This window comes from Aotus nancymaae, unplaced genomic scaffold (genome assembly GCF_030222135.1).
Source record: "Aotus nancymaae isolate 86718 unplaced genomic scaffold, 86718_ANA_hifiasm-v0.15.2.pri h1tg000049l, whole genome shotgun sequence".
NCBI classification, from domain to species: domain Eukaryota; kingdom Metazoa; phylum Chordata; class Mammalia; order Primates; family Aotidae; genus Aotus; species Aotus nancymaae.
In genome coordinates, this window is record NW_026988463.1 from 2,660,008 (window position 1) to 2,679,956 (window position 19,949).

Below are 19,949 nucleotides of genomic sequence, written 5' to 3' on the forward strand. Positions count from 1 at the left end.
CAGATGGAGGGAGGGATCAGCTTCCAGCAGAACCCTCGGAGCTGACTCCCGGTCCCTGGTATCTCTCCCCCTGCCCCCAGTGAGTTCCACATCCTGCTGTTCCGGTCAATTCCTCCTGGAAAGTCCTTTGGCCCTCAGCAGGGACTAAGGAAAAAGCATCCAGCAGGGAGATGGACGGCAGAGGAAAGGCCGGGAGATGGACGTGACCATGGCGGGGCTGGGCAGGGGGCTGGAGGGGCGGCCAGGGAACCAGTGCTGGAATTTCAAGTCCTGGTGGGGACTGCTGACATTGTGGGGTGGGTATTGCAGGGTGGGACACCTGCTCCTGCCCTGAGCCAGTCCATCTGGAACAATCCCGTGTCAAGCTAGACCAGAAGAACTTCCTGTGCGCTGCATGTGCCAATGTGCTGTCCTCACAAAGCCGTGCCCAATGCCTGCCCATGGGGCTCCTGTGGAGGCTTGCACAGACGAGCTGGTGCCACCCATATGTCTGGGGCCCAGGCTGGGGGTCTGGTCAGCGGTCTTCACCCCATCAGCCCCGTGTGGCCCCCTCTGACCAGGGCTACCGCTGGGTGGGAGCTGTGGAACGTCTGTGGGTCATGGAGGCCCTCTGCCCCTTGAGGCAGCCCAGCTGCTGGGACTTGTCCAGATACCATTAGGGCTGGAATGGCTCAGTAAAGAGCAGAGCTCAGGGCAGGGCCTGCGAGCCAGTGGCTGGAAAGATGCTGGGCCTTTTCGGGGAGCCTGTGCCTGCCTGGCACCAACCCTTCAGCCAGGAAGGCTGGGGCAGAGGCAGAGAGAGGACCTGGGTCTGATGCCATCTTTCCCCTGGGATGGGGCGAGTTGCTCACCCTCTCTGAGCCCCGCTGGCCTCCCCTGCAGGCTGTTGCTGGGCATTCAGTGAACCTGGCGGGATGTGAGGTTGCTGCAGTGTCCAGTGTCCCAAAGGTCCCAGCCGAGAGACCCCTGAATCTCACGCCCCTCAGAGGCAGCCCCTAGGGCAGGTCCTGGGCTCCTTCTCTTCCCCAACACAGAGCTCCCTGAGTCCTTCGCACCTCCAGTGGGGGCCACTTTGCCAACTTCCAAAATGTGTCACTGACGTCTCAGGGGAGTGCCAGGTGGACCAGGCTGGGCAAATGGGGTGACCTAGTAGACAGAGTAAGTCTCAGGCCTGAATGCAGCTCACCACTGGGAGGGAAGCCTGTCTTCTCTGAGCCTGTCCCCTCCATTCTAAAACTGTAACTAGAGGTGACTTGGCCTCTCAGCCGCCAGGCTGTGACCCTGATGTGTGGCAAGGCAGACTGTCAGCTGGGAGTGTAGGACGCACCCCATTCCCGGCCGCAGACTTCCCCCACACGTTCTGGGATCCCTGTCTGCACACTAGGGTGCTGGCCGGTCCTCGTTCTCCCTTGGCAGGCCGAATGCCCGGATCGACGCGCTTCCTCGGTCCCCTTGGTCTGGCGATCAGGCTCCCATTCCTGCAGGCCAAGGCTCAGCCCGTGCACCTGCTGCGCACGTCCCGGAGTAGGTCGCGGCGGGGGAGGGCATCCGCTTTCAAACAGAAGGTCCGGGGCCCGCGCGCCGCCCTGCCCCTGCCCTGCGTCCCGAACCGCCGCCGCTGCTGCATCAGCCCTGCGCAGGGGCGAAGACGCCCTAGCCAAGCGAGCCAGAGCCTGGGGTCTCGGAGCGGGAGCGTCCTTGTAGTCCTGGCAGCTTGAGTCGCGCCCGGGTGGTGGCGGCTGCCGGCTGGTCCCAGCCCCGGCAGTGGCCTCGGAGGGGGAGGGCGTCCCGGCCCCGCCTCTGGACCCGCCCCGCGCCCGCTCCCAGGCTGCGGGGCCGCGGGGCGCAGAGCAGAAACCGGGCGCCCACAGGCTGAGTGTCGCGCGGGCCGGGATGCGCGCCCTCCTGCCGCCCCCGCTCCCGCGACAGGGCGCGGCGCGACCCCATGGCAGGTAGCGGCGACCTGGGCGGCGGGGCCGTGGGCGGCCAGGGCGCGGGGGCCGGGCAAGGGGCAGCTCTGCCGGCATCCCGCGCGCCGCTGCTGCTGGTGGTCCTGGTACTCGGCGCCTACTGCCTCCGCGCCCTCCCTGGCCGCTGCCCGCCGGCCGCCCGCGCCCCGGGGCCGGCCCCGGCGCCAGCCGAGCCTTCCAGCTCCGTCCGCCGCCCGGGAGCCACGGACCTGCCCGTAGCCATTGGCCCCAGCCGCCGGCGCTTCCCGCAGGCGCTCATCGTGGGCGTGAAGAAGGGTGGCACGCGCGCCCTGCTGGAGTTCCTGCGGCTGCACCCCGACGTCCGCGCGCTCGGCTCCGAGCCCCACTTCTTCGACAGGTGCTACGAGCGCGGCCTCGCCTGGTATCGGTGAGCACCCTGGCCCGTCCGCCCCGTCCGCGCCCCGGCCAGCGCCTTCCTGGGGAGGGTATCGTGCGCCCCAGGGAGCAGCGGGGCGAGGTCTCCAGGCACTGGGGCTGGGACCACCCTGTTGGGGGGCCCAGGCTTGACCCGGGGACGCGGCTCGGGAAGGAGGAATGGTATCTGGCTAGGATTCCCTAAAACTTTGAAGACACTGGGGGAAAGCCCCGGTTCTCTTCGCTCTGCTGAGGGACCTACCGGGACTGGGGGAGGCGGTGCGATCCCAGCCCGGAAGTCCTTCCTAGCCCATGGGATTACCTGGGGAGCGTTAGAAATGCCTCTCCCACCCTGTCACTGGGCGCGCAGGTGTGACTCTCTGATCCCTGGCCAGGTACCCTAGAAAGGGCCCTCCAGGTTCCAGGCTGGGCAGATGGGGTGACTTAGCAGACAGAGTAGGTCTCAGGCCTGAAAGTGTCCTTCCTCCCCAAGACCCCCAACTCTGGGCACAGGAACCCTCTCGGTGGTCATGGGAGTCCGGAGAAAGTCTGGGCTTTGGAAAGGAGGAGGCCGCCTTTAGGTGAGTGCCCAGTGACTCCAGCCCCGCGCATGGGGCTCTGTGGCTGTTCTGCCTCTACTCAGGATGGATGTGGGCTGTGGCAGGGGAATGTGGGGAGCATGCAGCCCCAGCTGAAGCACCCCGCTCTGGTGGCTGTTCACCCCCAAGCTTGGACCGAGCCCCTGCCAAGAGGACCCTGCCCAAGGTCACCTGGCAAATGAGTGGGAGCGGCAGGACCCAGACGCTTCACCTCCAGATGCTCCAGTTTCTCTGTCTGGATCCGCTGATCCTCTTCCTCCCCCAACTCCTACCCCTATTTGTTAACTTTGCCTTTTGCCTTTTGTACTAAAACTACTCGGGTTTGGAGGGCAGGCAGGGAGGGGCTCCGTGAGAGCAGGGGGGCTAGCTTTTGAGATCTGGAGGGCTGGTGCCAGCAGCGGGTGCTGGGGAAGTCAGGTGGTGGCTGGGGATGGTGGAGTCCATCCTGGGGCTCACCTGGCTGAATCAGGCATCCTCAGCTCAGGCTCCGGGGACAGACCTCACTCCCCTGATGGCGGGCAGGGTTCAGAATGCATCCCTAATCCCTGCTGCTGGGAGGAGGGGAGGAGGAGCTACTTGGGAGGCTGAGGCAGGAGAATCGCTTGAACCCGGGAGGCAGAGGTTGTAGTGAGTCGAGATAGCACCACTGCTCTCCAGCCTGGGCAACAGAAAGAGACTCTCAAAAACAAAACAAAACAAAAAACCAAAAGAAAAGGAAGAAGAGGCAAGGAGTGGGGTGAGTAGGGGAACCCCTTAGTTCCTGGGGTGCAAGAGCAGTGGGTGCAGGGAGGGACCCAGGCTTCTGTGGGACTCCACTTGCCATCGGTCCTGGAGAGAGGCTCCTGTGGTGGGGATGCAATCCCCCCAGCACTTTCTGGCTGTGGCATCCGCTGAGTCCCAGGCCCGAGGTGTGGGGCAGGAGGAGGGAGGGTCACCCAGGGCTGGATGGAAGCCGCAGGGAAATGCACACCAGATGAGGTGGGCTCCGCAGGGAGGGAGGGTCGGGAGGGTCCTCAGAGCAACTTGTCAGATGTTTGTCACACGGAGGTCAAGTCCTCTCCCCTCCCTCCTCCCCCATCTCTCCCACCCTCATCCATACCCGGGCTAGGACAGGCTTCGGATGCCTGGGGAGGGAAAGTAATTGATTCCAAAGATCTCAAATCTCTGAGCTGGTTTGTGCGAGAGGGGACCTCGAAAGCCCTTGCCGCCTCTCCGTGTTCCCACCCCCCTTCCACAGCAGGGGGTCTGGGAACTCCATCCCGCTTCGGAGTTCTCGGACTCTTTGGAGAGAAAGCCTGGGGGGCGAACATTCCTGCGTCGGTGCTGGTCTCTCCAGCAGCGTGAAGAGGAGGATATTCAGTCACTGGTGTGGCGTTTGGGAAAGGAAAGGGGTGGGCTCCTGGTCTCCCCCGGTGCCTGAGGTCAGGGTGTGTCCATGATGGGAGGGAAGGGCCTGGGGTATGAAGGGAGGCAGTGACTTCTGATGAGGCCTGGCAGGGTCTGCCCTCCCTGGCTTCTCTCTGTGGGTATCGTCATCGGGGTCCTGTGGTGGGGGGGTGCCTCCCCTTTGCATGACCTCCTTTCAGGGACAGGAGTGCCCCTCAGCTGCTGGGCCTCAGACCACCTGAGGTCTCTGTGTTTGTTCCTGGGACTCTGGGTGTGGTTCCCAAGTGGATTCCAGCTGCAGGAGGTGGGATGGGGAGTGCAGGGGTTCGGGGACTGACCCCACCCTTCCAGGTGGGCTGGAAGGAGGCAACCCCCAAGGCTGGGAAGAGGGAGGGCCGAGCCCCACGCTCACCCCTGGCACCCCTCCCTGTCCCAGTCTCAGTGTGGCTGCCTCCAAAGTGGCAGCAGGCCGGTGGAGGGAGTCCCTGCTCCCTCTGCCACCAAGATGGAGGAGGACTTGTCCGGTGACGTCTATAGGCCAGCTCTGCCCAGGGCCTGGCTCTGAGGGGCCAGTAGGCTCCCGTGCCGCCCACCCCCACTCTGCCCTGCTTATGGGTGGTGTTGTGGGGAACCCTGGATTCTCTCCACACACATCCTGTCCCACCTCCAGCATTCTCTGCTGAGCACCCCAGCCGAGTTTTCCTGGGGGTCTGAGCAGGAAAAGGGGACTCAGGTCCTGAGTCTGGGGGTCACTTCTGGTATATCAGCCTCCCAGCAGGGGGCACTCCTGGGGCAGTCAGCAGGGATGTGGGAAGCCCCCTCAGAGGGCAGGAGGATGAGGAGCCCCCTCAGGGCTGGGCATGACCGGGCAGGGCACCCCTCCCTAACACAGGTCCCACAGCCTCTGCCTCTATTGACCTAGTTCCCAGCCTTCCCCAGCTCTCCCTCGGAGCTGTTTGCTCAGCTGACCTGCTCCGCCCCGCTCTGCCCTGCCCAACCTCACCCTGCACTACCTGGCTGGCAGGTGCTGCCCTGGACACTGCTGGGGGTGCCTGGGCCTGCCTGGGCTGGGCACCAGGATGGGCTCTCTGCCCAGGTAGGCCAGTCCTGGGGTAAGGTCGGCTGATTCCCCTGGGACCTTGGGACTCCGTCAGTGCCCTCCTCCCCTGTGTCAGAATGAAAGGCCCCCTCCCAGGCCTGGCACCAAGGCAACTGGCAAGATCTGGGGGGCCACAGCGGCCCAGGGTCTTGGGAAGGATCCTCAGACCGGCACGGCCACTTTTCCGACTTTCCTCACATGTGCTGGGCTCTGCTGGTAGCTTTTTGGCCTCCCAAGTCCAGGTGCAGGTTGATGAGAATTCGCAGACCTACAATTAAAGTACTGTAATCCCAGCACTTTGGGAGGCCAAGGAGGGTGGATCACTTGAGGTCAGGAGTTTGATACCAGCCTGGCCAACATGGAGAAACCCCGTCTCTACTAAAAATACAAAATTAGCCGGGTGTGGTGGTGCATGCCTGTAATCCCAGCTAATGGGGACGCTGAGGCAGGAGAATTGCCTGAACCTGGGAGGTGGAGGTTTCCGTGAGCCGAAATCATGCCATTGCACTCCAGCCTGGGCAACAGAGTGAAACTCCATCTCAAAAAACAAAACAAACAAACAAACAAAAAAAAACACAAAAAATGGATGGGGAGAGAGGCTGGGCCGGGTGGCTCACCCTTGTAATCCCAGCACCTTGGGAGGCTGAGGTGGGTGGATCACTTGAGGTCAGGAGCTCAAGACCAGCCTGGCCAATATGGCGAAACCCCATCTCTACTAAAAATACAAAAATTAGCTGGGTGTGGGGGCGGGCACCTGTAATTCCATCTACTTGGGAGGCTGAGGCAGGACAATCACTTGAACCCGGGAGGCAGAGGATGCAGTGAGCTGAGATCACGCCACTGCACTCCAGCCTGGGTGACACAGCGAGACTCTGTCTCAAAAAATAAATAAAGATGGAGGGAGAGATGTAGTTACATCAGGGCGGGGCAGGGAGGGCCACTTTATGTTGAGGACATTGTCAATAATTGGTGATTTAGGGGATGCTCTCAGCCACTGAGTGAAAGGGGAACCTGGAGGGATGACGGCTGGGAGGCCTGGGGGGTGGCAAGTCTAGGTGGGCCGGCCTCAGCGTCCTTGGTCTGGAGTGAGACAGGAGTTGGGGCAGCCTAGTTCCTGGAGAGGGTGGGTCCAGTGGGAGGGAGCTGGCGCTGGAGGCGAGGATGGCAGAGACTGTGTAGGGAAGATACATGGGTGGTGAGGGGCATGTTGGGGCGTTATCCTCAGAGCAGCAGGAGGCAGGGCAGGTGGCGCTGGGCTGTGCACCCCCACAGTACAAGTTCCAGGCTGCCCAGCCACACACGTTAGGGGCGTGGGCCGGGCGGGGAGGAAGCCTTGCCTACCTCGGAGGCCTGGGCGTCTCCTGGGGGCGGGTCTAGGGCTAGGGAGGCTGAGGCCCCCTCTGCTCACACCCGTCCCACAGGAGTCTGATGCCCCGAACCTTGGACGGGCAGATCACCATGGAGAAGACCCCCAGCTACTTCGTGACGCAGGAGGCACCCCGCCGAATCCACGCCATGTCCCCGGACACGAAGCTGATTGTGGTGGTGCGGAACCCCGTGACCCGGGCCATCTCTGACTATGCCCAGACGCTCTCCAAGACCCCGGGCCTGCCCAGCTTCCGCGCCCTGGCCTTCCGCCACGGCCTGGGCCCCGTGGACACAGCCTGGAGCGCCATCCGCATCGGCCTGTATGCCCAGCACCTGGACAACTGGCTGCGCTACTTCCCCCTGTCCCACTTCCTGTTCGTCAGTGGGGAGCGCCTGGTCAGCGACCCGGCCGGAGAGGTCGGCCGCGTGCAGGACTTCCTGGGCCTTAAACGGGTCGTCACGGACAAGCACTTCTACTTCAACGTCACCAAGGGCTTCCCCTGCCTCCAGAAGGCCCAGGGCAGCCGCCGGCCCCGCTGCCTGGGCAAGTCCAAGGGCCGGCCCCACCCGCGCGTGTCCCAGGCTGTGGTCCGGCGCCTGCAGGACTTCTACCGGCCCTTCAATCGCAAGTTCTACCAGATGACGGGCCAGGACTTTGGCTGGGACTGAGTGGCGCCCTGGGGATGCCCAGCACCTTGACTGACATCCGCTCACCCGGCCAGAGCAGGCTGTGTGCACATGCTGCACGGAGAGGAATGGTTAAGAAATAAAGCTTGGGACCCGGTGCGGTGGCTCACGCCTGTAATCGCAGCACTTTGGGAGGCCAAGGCAGGCGGATCACAAGGTCAGGAGTTCGAGACCAGCCTGGCCAACATAGTGAAACCTAGTGTCTACTAAAAATACAAAAATTAGGCAGGTGTGGTGGCTGGCGCCTGTAGTCCCAGCTACTCGGGAGGCTGGGACAGGAGAATCACTTGAACCTGGGAGGCAGAGGTTGCAGTGAGCTGAGATCATGCCATTGCACTGCAGCCTGGGTGACAGAGTGAGACCCTGCCTCAAAAAAAAAAAAAAAAAAGCACCGGGCGCGGTGGCTCACGCCTGTAATCCCAGCACTTTGGGAGGCCGAGGAGGGTGGATCACGAGGTCAAGAGATCGAGACCATCCTGGTCAACATGGTGAAACCCGTCTCTACTAAAAATACAGAAATTAGCCGGGCATGGTGGCACGTGCCTGTAGTCCCAGCTACTCAGGAGGCTGAGGCAGGAGAATTGCCTGAACCCAGGAGGTGGAGGTTGCGGTGAGCCGAGATCGCGCCATTGCACTCCAGCCTGGGTCACAAGAGTGAAACTCCATCTCAAAAAAAAAAAAAAAAAAAAAAAGCTTGGACCCAGATTTTTCCTCAAGACCTCGAGGTTGGAGGGTGGAGGCGCCACCCCCAGGTGTGTGATAACCATACCAGTGAACTCTACTGGGCACTGACTGTGTGCCTCTTGTCACCCAAAACTCTTTTTTTTTTTTTTTTTTTTTTTGAGATGAGGTAAACCTCTGTGGCCCAGGCTGGAGTGCAGTGTCGTGATCTCAGCTCACTGCAGCCTCCACTTCCCGGGTTCCAGTGATTCTCTTGCCTCAGCCTCTCAGCTAGCTGGGGCTACAGGCGTCTACCATCACACCTGGCTAATTTTTGTATTTTTTGTAGAGATGTGGTTTTGCCATGTTGGCCAGGCTGGTTTCGAACACCTGACCTCAAATGATCCGCCTGCCTCGGCCTCCCAGTGTGATTACAGGTGTGAGCCACTGCACCCAGCCCAAAACTCATTCTTTGTACACCCTCAGAGGTGGGCTGTGTGCCTTGTCAGGTCTAGCATGTGAGCTTGGAGAGGCTTAGGGCCTGCCCAGTGACATGCGGCTTAGCCCTAGTGACACTCGGGGCCACACACTTCTCAGACCTGGGAGGCTGGGCAAGGCTATCCTCAGGTTCAGGATGAGGAAACTGAGGCCGCAGGCTGCTCTGTGGACTGGTGGGGCAGGATTAAAGTCGGGTCTGCACCTACCACCTTGGTTCATCCCGCATCCAGGTGCGCAGTGGACTCTTCCTTCTGGAGCTTTCTGTGGAACTGCCCAAGTGTTCGAGTGTTCGTGAGAGCAGCTCAGCGAGTGTTGGGTGCGTGGGCAGAGCGATGATTAATAGCCTCCTAGACTTCCTTGTAGAGCCCCACCCACTCCCCCAGGCCCCACCCACTCCCCCAGGCCCCACCCACTCCCCCAGGCTCCAGCTGCCCCAGTTCCGCTGTGTTCTGCGCCCTCCACTGGGGATAGGGCTGGAACCAGTAGCCATCTGCAGCTCAGCTGCCCGCTCGTAACTGAGGCCAGACTCAGGCAGGCTGGGATGCCCCGCCTAACCCGTGTCCCGGGCGTGGGAGGGTCCTCTTAGTCATGACTCTCACCTGCTCCTGGCCACGTGCGGTCTTCCAGGTGCTCACCAGCTGTCCTGACGATGACCCCGGGGCTGCTTGGGCTCAGCTCCAGGCCTGTCTCGGGGCCTGGCTGTGGTCTCCACAGCCCGGCTGAGCCTTGGGTCCCACAGCCCTGATGTGGTCTTTCTGCCTCTCTTAGAGGCCCAGAGATACAGGCAGTGAGGAAGGATTTGCAGGAGGGCAGCCTGTCAGCCTCCCCTGCCCTCTGGCTTTGAGCCGCTGTCTCTGCCACACGACGGCTGGGTGAGGAGGGGAGGCAGGGGCTGCGTCTGGACACCCACCCCCGTTCCTGTTAGTTTCTGGGCCCAGTGGCCTCTCCCATCTGTCTGCAGCTGCCCTAAGGGGCAGGCGCTTCCTCCAGGCCACGACAGAGGCAGGTTCCGGGCTCCCCTCCAAGCACCCACCCAGAGACTGCAGTGGCAACGTGGTGGGCAGATGTGGCCCCAGATGTGGACAAGTCATAGGCCTCGAAGTTCTGATGTGGGTGGAGGGGAAAAAGCCCGCCTGACCGATAGTAGCCACGAGAGGAGGGAACAGACTCCACCTGGGATCCCTGCCCGGAGGGGATCACTGGGCTTGGCTGTTCTGTCCCCACCCCCTGCACGGGCGCCCCCTGTGAAGATGGCCCGGCTGCCTGCCCTGGGCGGTGGGGCTGGGAGGGAGACAGGACAGTCCCTGGCCCCTGGTGGCCCAGTTCCCACTGGGTGCATGTGGATTTCTTCTTCCCAGACACACCCTTCTCGTGCTGCTCTCCATCGTCCCAGCACCTCTTGTGTTCTACAGTGAGCTCTCTGGATGGCAGCCTGAGGCAGTCACAGAGTAAACCAGTTCCTAGTATTTTACAATGCTCTGATCCCTGCCTTTACCCCTTACTGGTTTTAGGATGAAAACCAGACTCCTGAATACAGCTGTTACGGCCCTATACGCCTTGCCTGCCTCTCAGCCCTACGTGCGCCCCTCATTCCAACACACCCACCACACTGGCACCTGCCAGCTCCTTCCCCACTGTGCTCTGTCCAAACTCATGGGCTTTGCATGCACTGTTCCCTCTGCCTGGAATGCCTTTCCCTGCAGAAGGTGCCCACGGAGATGGAGGCAGCCTTTGAGGGGCAGCTGTGCTTTCACTGAGGCTGTGCTACTCCCCTCTGTTTAGAGTTCCTTTTCTGAGCCCACCAAGTCACCCCACTGTTCCCTTCCTGACACAGAGCTGTGAGGGGTGGGGCACTGGTTTGCCTGGCTTTGGGGCCTGAGCCCAGGGCCCTGGGGGGCGGGCCCTGGAAGCATCGAGGGGAGAGGGTGGGCTGGCATGTTCCCCTGCAAGTGGGAACTCCACCTAACCGCCAGCACCCCATGAGGGTGAGGTGCCCAGCTCTGCCTCTGAACACACGGAGGGCAGATGTGGGGGGACCTACGGGCTGTGTGGGGAGGGGCTCCCTGGGAGAGTCATCGGCCTTTAATTAAAGTCCCTAAATTGCTTCCCTAGCTGCTTCGTGGGTTTTCCATGTTGGAATGTTCCAGATGGGTCTAGAAGTGCTGATTCAATTACCCTCTTCCTGTTCCGCCCTGGGGAGGGAAAGGGGCTTGGAGCATCTGCAGCCCTCCTGCCCCAGCCGGACTGGGATGGAGTGGGTCATGGGCTGGGGTCGGGCTTCTCACAGTCCTAGGAGTCCAGGGAGGGGCTCGGAGAAGCCTGGGGAGGAGGCTGCTTCCACCTCGAGGGTCCTCACAAAGCCCTGGCCCTCCTGTCCCTTCTGGCCGACTGGGACGGGTGGGTGGGACCGGGTGGCCATGCTCTCCACCCTGAGCCTTGCACACATGGGCATGGAAGCCTTGAGTAGGCCCTGGACCCAGCAACTCAGCCCCAAAGGGAAGACAGGGAGGGGTCAGCCCCTGGGCCCACCCTCTCCACAGGCCTGAAAATATTTATGAAGCCCCATAGCTGTGATAGAGGAAGAGAGGGGACAAGAAAGGGCCAGCAGCTTGCCTGCCTCTCACTGTTCCAGCACTTCCGGCGAGGCCCAACCCTGGGACCTCTGAGATCCCCGGTTTGCAGGGAGTGGTGGAGAACCTTCCTCCCCTGGTGCAGGGGTCCTCACTGGGCTGATTGCCTGACCTGGGGGTCCTGAGAGCTCAGTTGGGGCTGCTGACCCCAGCCCTCCGTGGGGGGATGGGTGGCCCCTCTGCCTGGGGCTGGGCCGGTTGCCCTGTGGTCACAGCATGGGGCTGGAGGGTCAGGGCAAGGTGGCCTCTGACTCCCTCCCTCGCAGGCTTCTCAGGGTGGTTGTGCAGGCCAGAGCCAGGGGAGGGACGGGGAAGCTAGCCCCCCACCTAGGGTGAAGCCTGGATTGTGGGGTTCCATGGTGGTGAGCGCCTGTGGGCCCCCTTTATGCAGGAGGAGAGGTGCATTGGGGAAAGGTCAGTTTCCCCTGGGCCATGTGGCCAGATCTGAGGCCCCTCACATGCCGAGATGGAAACATCCCGGGCTCCAGGAGGGGGCTGGGCCACAGGTGAGTGACTTAAAATGAACTGAGTCCCCTTGAAGCTTCTGTCCCTACCCCTTTCCTGGCTCCCCAGGCCTGAGCCCCTTCTCCTGTCTGCCAGCCTGCCCCAGGTGCCTTGTTCCCCTAAGGAGCTGGGTTTCCAGGTGCGTTGTGGTTTCCAGGCGGGTTCCTCTGCAGCCGCTGGGCCATGGCCCAGGACAGGCCGGGGACCCCATAAAGGCCTTGGATGCTTCCCCTGTCCCTGCAGAAGGGAGGGGCTGCAACTTTGTTGACCTCAGGAATGTGGTGGTTCATTTCTGCGGGGCCCTGCCTTTCTAGAAGGTTCCTCTCAAACTGGCAAGGGCTGACTTCTGCAGTCTCTGTCATTGGGACCAATGCTTATGCCAGAGGGTGGGGTGGGAGGCGGGGGTCAGGGGCAGCCTCGGGTTTGTGATGAATCCGTTTTATCCATTTTAGCCCTGGGGATGCTCTGGGCAGCTGGGAGCCGTCCGTGCCCCTGGGCAGGGCCATCGCCTACAGGAAGTGCCCGCTCTTGAGGCCCAGACTCCTTTCGTGCCCTCACGAGCTCTCGGGTCCTGGGCTTGCTCTTCCTCTGTCCTGCATGCCAGCTTTATTCCCCTGGCGGCACATGAGCCCCTCCTCCGTCTGTGCTCCTGGATCCAGGGAGGCTCTAGGAGTAGGGGTGGAACCCGGCTGAGGGTCTGGAGAAAGGGGAGGTGTTCAGGGCACAGTGTCTGAGGGCGCCCCATGGTCCATCTCCTTCCGTGGACAGGCACCCACCCAGGGCCAGAGCGTGTGCTTCTGAGAACTCCACGGCCCACAGGGCAAGGGTGGGGGGCCCACACAGAGGCCCAGCAGTGCGGGCGACGAGCAAACCACACAGCTGCCAAGAAAGCAAAGCATGGGCCGGGCGCGGTGGCTCTCGCCTGTAATCCCAGCACTTTGGGAGGCCGAGGCGGGTGGATCATGAGGTCAAGAGATCGAGACCATCCTGGTCAACATGGTGAAACTCCGTCTCTACTAAAAATACAAAAAATTAGCTGGGCATGGTGGTGCGTGCCTGTAATCCCAGCTACTCAGGAGGCTGAGGCAGGAGAATTGCCTGAACCCAGGAGGTAGGGGTTGCGGTGAGCCGAGATCGCGCCATTGCACTCCAGCCTGGGTAACAAGAGCAAAACTCCGTCTCAAAAATATAAAAGAAAAAAAAAGAAAAGTTAAAAAAATGAAAAGTTTATAAAGTAAAATATTTATAGTAAGCTAAGTTTCACTTATTATTGTGTATATATATATATTTATTTATTTATTTATTTATTTTATTTTTATTTTTCAAGATGGAGTCCTGCTCTGTCAGCCAGGCTGGAGTGCAGTGACATGATCTTGGCTCACTGCAACGTCTGCCTCCTGGGTTAAAGCGATTCTCCTGGCTCAGCCTCCCAAGTAGCTGGGATTACAGGTGCCTGCCACCATGCCCAGCTAATTTTTGTATTATTAGCAGAGATGGGGTTTCACCATGTGGGCCAAGCTTGTCTTGAACTCCTGACCTCAGGTGATTCGCCAGCCGTGGGCTCCCAAAGTGCTGGGATTACAGGCATGACCCACCGTGCCTGGCTTTCTTTTTTTTTTTTTTTTTGAGACAGGGTCTTGCTTTTGTTGCCCAGGCTGGAGTGCATGGCATGATCTTGGCTCACTGTAACCTCTACCTCCTGTGTTCAAGCAATTCTCCTGCGTCAGCCACCTGACTAGCTGGAATTACAGGTGTGTGCCACCACGCCAGGCTAATTTTTGTATTTTTAGTAGAGATGAGGTTTTGCCATGTTGTCTAGGCTGGTCTCGAACTCCTGACCTCAAGTGATCTGCTTGCCTCAGCCTCCCAAAGTGCTGGGATTACAGGTGTGATCCACCGCGCCCAGCCTTACTGTGCATTTTCTATGTATAGATATGCTTAGATACAGAAATACCTGTCATTGTATTACAGTTGTCTACGGTATTCAGTACGGTAACGTGCTGGATGGGTTTGCAGCCTAGAAGCAATAGGCTAGACCATGTAGCCAAGGTGTGCAGTAGGCTATGCCAGCTAGGTTTTTTTTTGAGAAGGAGTTTCACTCTTGTCTCCCAGGCTGGACTGCAGTGGCGCCATCTCAGCTCACTGCAATCTCTGCCTCCTGGGTTCAAGCGCTTTTCCTGCCTCAGCCTCCCAAGTAGCTGGGATTACAGGCACCCACCACCACGCCCAGTTAATTTTTCTTTTTTTCTTTTTTTTTTGAGACGAAGTTCGCTCTGTCGCCCTGGATAGAGGGCAGTGGCACGATCTCGGCTCATGGCTACCTCCGTCTCCTGGGTTCAAGAGATTCTCCTGTCTCAGCTTCCTGAGTAGCTGGGATTACAGGTGTGCACCACCACACCTGGCTAATTTTTGTATTTTTAGTAGAGATGGGATTTCACCATGTTGGTCAGGCTGGTTTCGAACTCCTGACCTTGTGATCCACCTGCCTCTACCTCCCAAAGTGCTGGGATTACAGGCATGAGCCACTGTTTCGGCTTTTTTTTTTTTTTTTTTTAGAGACAGGGTCTTGCTCCGTCCCCTAGGCTGGAGTGCAGTGGTGCGATCTCAGCTCACTGCAACCTCTGCTTCTCGGGTTCAAGCGATTCTTCTGCCTCAGCCTCCCGAGTGGCTGGGATTACAGGCGCCCACCACCATGCCTGGCTAATTTTTGTATTTTCAGTAGATACCGGGTTTCACCACGTTGTCCAGGCTGGTCTTGAACTCCTGACCTCAAGTGATCCGCACGCCTTGGACTCCCAAAGTGCTGGGGTGACAGGGGTGAGCCAGCCACCCCACCTCCTGAGGAACTAAGAGACTCTTCTGACGCAGTCACCAGCAACGAGCATTGCTGAGGCTTCCAGGGACACACAGGACAAGATCCTCCCCCTCAAAGCCAGGCTCTGGTTCCGAGGCTGAGGAATTCCTTTCATGCTGCCTAATCTCAGCCACATTGTGTGTGCTTTTTGCTGGAGGAACTGCCGAAAACAGTCAGTCAACCAAAACAGTTAATGCAAAACTGTTGCCAGCAGGATTTCATTTACAAGTGTTCTGATGACGGGAAGCCAGTCGCGGATCTTGTTCTCGTCTCTGCTCCCAGCACTCCTGGGCCGGCCCCGCCTGCAGGGGGAGAGCTGGACGGACCTGACAGCCTCCCACGGTCAGATGCCATCGTCCACGAGGGAGGACCACGGCCTATCTGATGGAAAGCTGGTCTCCTGCTGAGGACGGGCAGCTGTGCAGCAGGGGAGGGGACTCCTGCCAAGCACGCCGGGGTTTAGGGGAGAAGCATCTGGAGACTGTCTGGCCCCTGGTTTCACTGTCTGGACTCTGGCTGGGAACTGGGGCAGCTCCCTTGTGCAGGGATGATCGGGGGTTCTAGGCGTCCATCACTGGCTGGTCCTGTCAGGGTGCACAGTTGGGGGATGCGTGCAGGCCTGGGGAGAGCACGGCTAAGGGCCCAGAGTCGCTGGCAAGCCTCGGACAAGCTGGAGGACGCAAAATCGGGACTCCCCTGGTCCCTGGGGAGATCACTGCTGGACTCACCGTAAGCTTAGAAAAAGCCCAGGGTGGCCAGGATGGCTCACGCCTGTAATCCCAGCCCTTTGGGAGGCCAAAATGGGTGGATCACTTGAGGTCAGGAGTTCAAGACCAGCCTGGCCAACATGGGGAAACCCTGTCTCTAGTAAAAACATAAAATTAGCCAGGCTTGGTGGCACATGCCTGTAATCCCAGCTACTCTGGAGGCTGAGGTACGAGAATCGCTTGAATCCAGGAGGTGGAGGTTGCAGTGAGCCAAGATCGTAAAACTCCATCTCCAAAAAAATCAAAAGAAAACAAAACAAAAGTTAAACTTTAGCCAGGCATGGTGGTGTGTGCTTGTAGTTCCAGCTACTCAGAAGGCTGAGGTGGGAGAATCGCCTGAGCCCAGGATTTCAAATTCCAAATAATCAGTTGCAAACTGATTTTCTTTCTATACTGATTAGCCCAACTCATTCCAGGATTCCTGCAACACACTACGCTGATGTACAAAGATAAATAAGACGTTGACTTACTGATCAGAGGACAAAGAAGGAAAAATCTGGGTTGCATCATCATCCAACAAGAAGCAGCATTCCTGTGACTTGTATGCAAAGACGAGAAAACCAGGGAGACGCGATTTGCAGATCCAGTACGGGCTGTGCTGGTTTGTAAAAAAGAGAATAGCCAGGCGCGGTGGCTCACTTCCGTAATCCCAGCACTTTGGGAGGCCAAGGTGGGTGGATCACCTGAGGCCAGGAGTTTGAGACCAGCCTGGCCAAAAAGGAGAAACCCCATCTCTATAAAAATACAAAAATTAGCTGGGCCTGGCGGCAGGCACCTGCAATCCCAGCTACTCGGGAGATTGAGGCAGGAGGATCGCTTGAACTTGGAAGGCGGAGGTTGCAGTGAGCCAAGATTGTGCCACTGCACTCCAGCCTGGGTGACAGAGCGAGACTCTTGTCTCAAACAAAGAAAACGAAAAAGACATGCTTAAATTTTAGGTTTCATTTCTCATCTTCTAAAGCCGTGCTTCTCAAACAGCGAGCAGATGAATGGCCCAGGAATCTTGTTAAAATGCAGATTCCAATTCAAGGGGCCTGGGAGGAGCCTGAGGTGCTGTGTTTCAAACCAGCTCCCCGTAGGGCTGATGCTGTCACCAGTGAGATCCCTGTGCACACAGCCTGTGTAGGCTGGGTCTTCTCTAATTTGCATACACAGTATCCCAGCTCTGACATCCAGGAACATCAAGCTTGTTCTTTCCTGCCCCTTGATGCTGCTTTTCGTTCTGTGCCTCCTCTTGAACCCTACCGTCTGCTTGGAATACTCTCTACCACCTCTTCACTCCTCCTACAAGAAGCCTTCCTTGACTGCCTGCTCTCTGCCCTCCGAGGACTCTCCAGAGCAGACCGGGAGCAGCAGGCCCCAGGGCAGAGGTTCTAGGCCTTGGCTACAAATTAGAATCTGCTGGGAGCTTTAAGCCACCCACTGTCACACCTGAGACCAATTGAACCAGAATTTCTGGGGATGGGACCTAGCGTGGGTGAAAAGAAATAGTTCACAGGTGTCTATCAGGCACAATATTTGCAAAGTATTGACGGCATCTGATGTCTCTTTAAACCTGTTGGTAAAAGTTCACTGTAACAGTTCACCACAACCAGGTGTGGCGGCTCACGCCCGTAATCCCAGCACTTTGGGAGGCCAAGGCAGGCAGATCACCTGAGGTCAGGAGTTAGAGACCAGCCTGGCCAACATGGTGAAACCCCATCTCTACTAAAAATATAAAAAATTAGCTGGGCATGGCGACACATGCCTGTAATCCCAGCTACATGGGAGGCTGAGGAGAATGGCTTGAACCTGGGAGGCAGAGGTTGCAGTGAGCAGAGATCATGCCTTTGCACTCCAGCCTGGGCAACAAGAGCAAAACTCTATCTAAAAAAAAAAGAAAGAAAGAAATGTTCTGGCCCCTCGCCTGAAAGCCCCCTCAACAGCAGCTGCCACGTGCTCTAATCATGTACAAGTGCCCTAGTCCCTGGAATAACCGCTGTTGGGATTTTCCTTTGACGATTGCAGGGGAAGAATTGCACCCACACGTTCAGCCCGTCCTGCTCTCAAGATTCCCTCCCCGAGAACCTGCGTCCGGCCTGCCCTGGCCCCACAGGCAATGCCCCCGACCCTGGGGGCCGTGTGGACCCAGAGGCGCAACTGACCTGGAACACGACTGAGTGACATCAGACCCAGCGTCAGGCGCAGAGCTGTTCGTTCTGTTGGAGAACATTCCAGAGGTTCCAGCAGCCAGCAGGGCTTGGGTCTCACCTGAGTTTCTGTGTCAGGAGCTCTCCCCGAGCATCTGCTGTGACTCAACTCAAAAAAGCTTCACTGAGTACGAGCTTGGGTCAGGTCCCGAGAGGGGATTGAGGGAGGAACCACACAGATGGGGGGTTGCTGCCAGGGGGCACCGCCAGTGCTTGGGCAGAGCCCGGGGTGTCGGAGACACGTTCAGGAGCTGGGTTCACCAGTCTGTTTGGTCATGGGATCAATAGGCCCCCATTGGAAAGTTCTGGAATGAGGGACCCATCTCGGAGGGTGCGCTAGTGGCTGGCTGGCCACCGCCCACAAAGCCAGGGGTGGGGAAGAGGCTCCTGCCCAGCTGGCCAGTGGCTGAGACGCCAGGCTCCAGGTCGGCTGTGGGTTCCCTTCCCCCCAACCCCGGCATTCGCGGAACACAGGCCGTCGGGAGTGCATTCGCTCCATCTCTGGGCTCTGGCTTCAGGGTGTTAGTTCTGTATACACTTCTTTTCCTTTATTTTTATTTTTATTTATTTATTTTTTTGAGAAGGAGTCTCGCTCTGTCATCAGGCTGGAGTGCAGTGGCACTGTCTCTGCTCACTGCAACCTCTGCCTCCCGGGTCAAGCGATTCTCCTGCCTCAGCCTCCCAAGTAGCTGGGATTACAGGCATGCGCCACTACGCCTGGATAATTTTTGTATTTTTAGTAGAGATGGGGTTTTGCCATGTTGTCCAGGCTGGTCTTGAACTCCTGACCTCAGGTAATCGGCCTGCCTCAGCCTCTCAAAGTACTGGGATTATAGGCGCACGCCACCACGCCCGCCCTACGCTGCCTTTTTTTTTTTTTAGCTGGAGTCTCACTGCGTCACTCAGGCTGGAGTGCAACGGCGTGATCTCGTCTCACTGCAACCTCTGCCTCCCAGGTTGAAGCTATTCTCCTGTCTCAACCTCCCAAGTAGCTGGGATTACAGGCGTGCGCCACCACGCCCAGCTAATTTTTTGTATTTTTAGTAGAGATGGGGTTTCACCATGTTAGCCAGGATGGTCTCGATCTCCTGATCTCGTGATCTACCTGCCTCGGCCTCCCAAAGTGCTGGGATTACAGGTGCAAGCCACCGCGCCCAGCCGTACACTGCTTTTAAGTCTTATATTGTGCACCAGAGAAGAGTCAAACAAAGCAAGTATTAGCAGCAGAAAACGCCCTGTTTCTCTGTACACGCGACCCAGGTGTATCGCAGAGTGAACGCGGTGAGTGTGCGCACTCGGGAAGGCGCAAGAACTGACATTTTACCAAGGTCCCTGAAGGGGCAGAAAACAGGCCCTGAGAGGCACAGGTGCCAAAAATGATTGTCATGAATCAATGGGAAAGTGTGTTTGTGCAGCGCTACTGGAACCTGATGTGTTTGTTATAATTGGCTGCCGCCAGCCCTGTCTCCTTTATTAATTGCACATATTTCTCTTGACGAAAGTGACACGCTGATAGCAGCGATGTGGGCTTGAAGGCGAGAATGCCTTTCGATCTAAGCCTAAAGTCCCATCTGTGATCCGAACCTAAGACAGAGAGGAGCCCAAAGGTCACTTCTCCTCCAGGAATGTCTGGATGGATGTTACTGGAGCTGCTCGCATAATTGTACCACCTTGAGGTAGCCACATAGTGACAGTTTTCCTGGGTCCCTTAAATCATGATGCTTGATAGAATGACTCTGCCTGAAGCCTTCCAGCAGCTGGAGTTTGATTCTGCAGGCAAAGAAAACAAGGCCGTTCCGAGAACTTCCAGAATTCAAACCACTCAGTCCACCAATGATTGCTAAGATCGTGGGCTCGAGTTCAAGGAGGAACAGGATGTACACATGACACCAAAGTATCAAAACGAAAACAGTGATCCGGCTGGCGCGGCGGCTCATGCCTGTAATCCCAGCACTTTGGGAGGCTGAGGTGGGAGGTCAGGAGTTCAAGACCAGCCCGACCAATAAGGTAAAACCCCATCTCTACCAAAAGTACAAAAATTAGCCTGGCATGGTGGCGCATGCCCATTAATTTCAGGTACTCGGGAGACTGAGGCAGGAGAATTGCTTGAACCTGGGAGGCAGAGGTTGTAGTGAGCCAAGACTGAGCCACTGCACTCCAGCCTGGCCAACAGAGTGAGATTTTGTCTCAAAAAAAAAAAAAACAAAAAAAAAATTGATCTTTGAGGCTGGGCACAGTGGCTCATGCCTATATCCCAACACTTTGGGAGGCCGAGGCAGGAGGATTGCTTGAAGACAGGAGTTCAGAACCAGCCTGGACAATGTAGCAAGACCCTGTCACTACAAAAAAATACAAAAGTTAGC

The 19,949-nt window shown here is 58.2% G+C and overlaps 1 protein-coding gene across 1 annotated transcript; it reads left to right on the top strand.

Moving 5' to 3' along the window:
• The first annotated feature begins 1,854 nt into the window (after positions 1-1,854).
• HS3ST6 (heparan sulfate-glucosamine 3-sulfotransferase 6) lies at positions 1,855-7,579 on the top strand. The gene is made up of 2 exons (XM_064362865.1): positions 1,855-2,358; positions 6,851-7,579. The coding sequence occupies exons 1-2, from the start codon at positions 1,946-1,948 to the stop codon at positions 7,464-7,466; spliced, it is 1,029 nt and encodes a 342-aa protein (XP_064218935.1). The 5' UTR covers positions 1,855-1,945; the 3' UTR covers positions 7,467-7,579.
• The last annotated feature ends 12,370 nt before the right edge of the window (positions 7,580-19,949 follow it).

Coding starts and splice junctions, on each gene's coding strand:
- HS3ST6 (XM_064362865.1), top strand. CDS start 1,946: ATGGCAGGTAGCGGCGACCTGGGCGGCGGGGCCGTGGGCGGCCAGGGC. Junction 2,359..6,850: donor CGCGGCCTCGCCTGGTATCG/GTGAGCACCCTG, acceptor CCCGTCCCACAG/GAGTCTGATGCCCCGAACCT.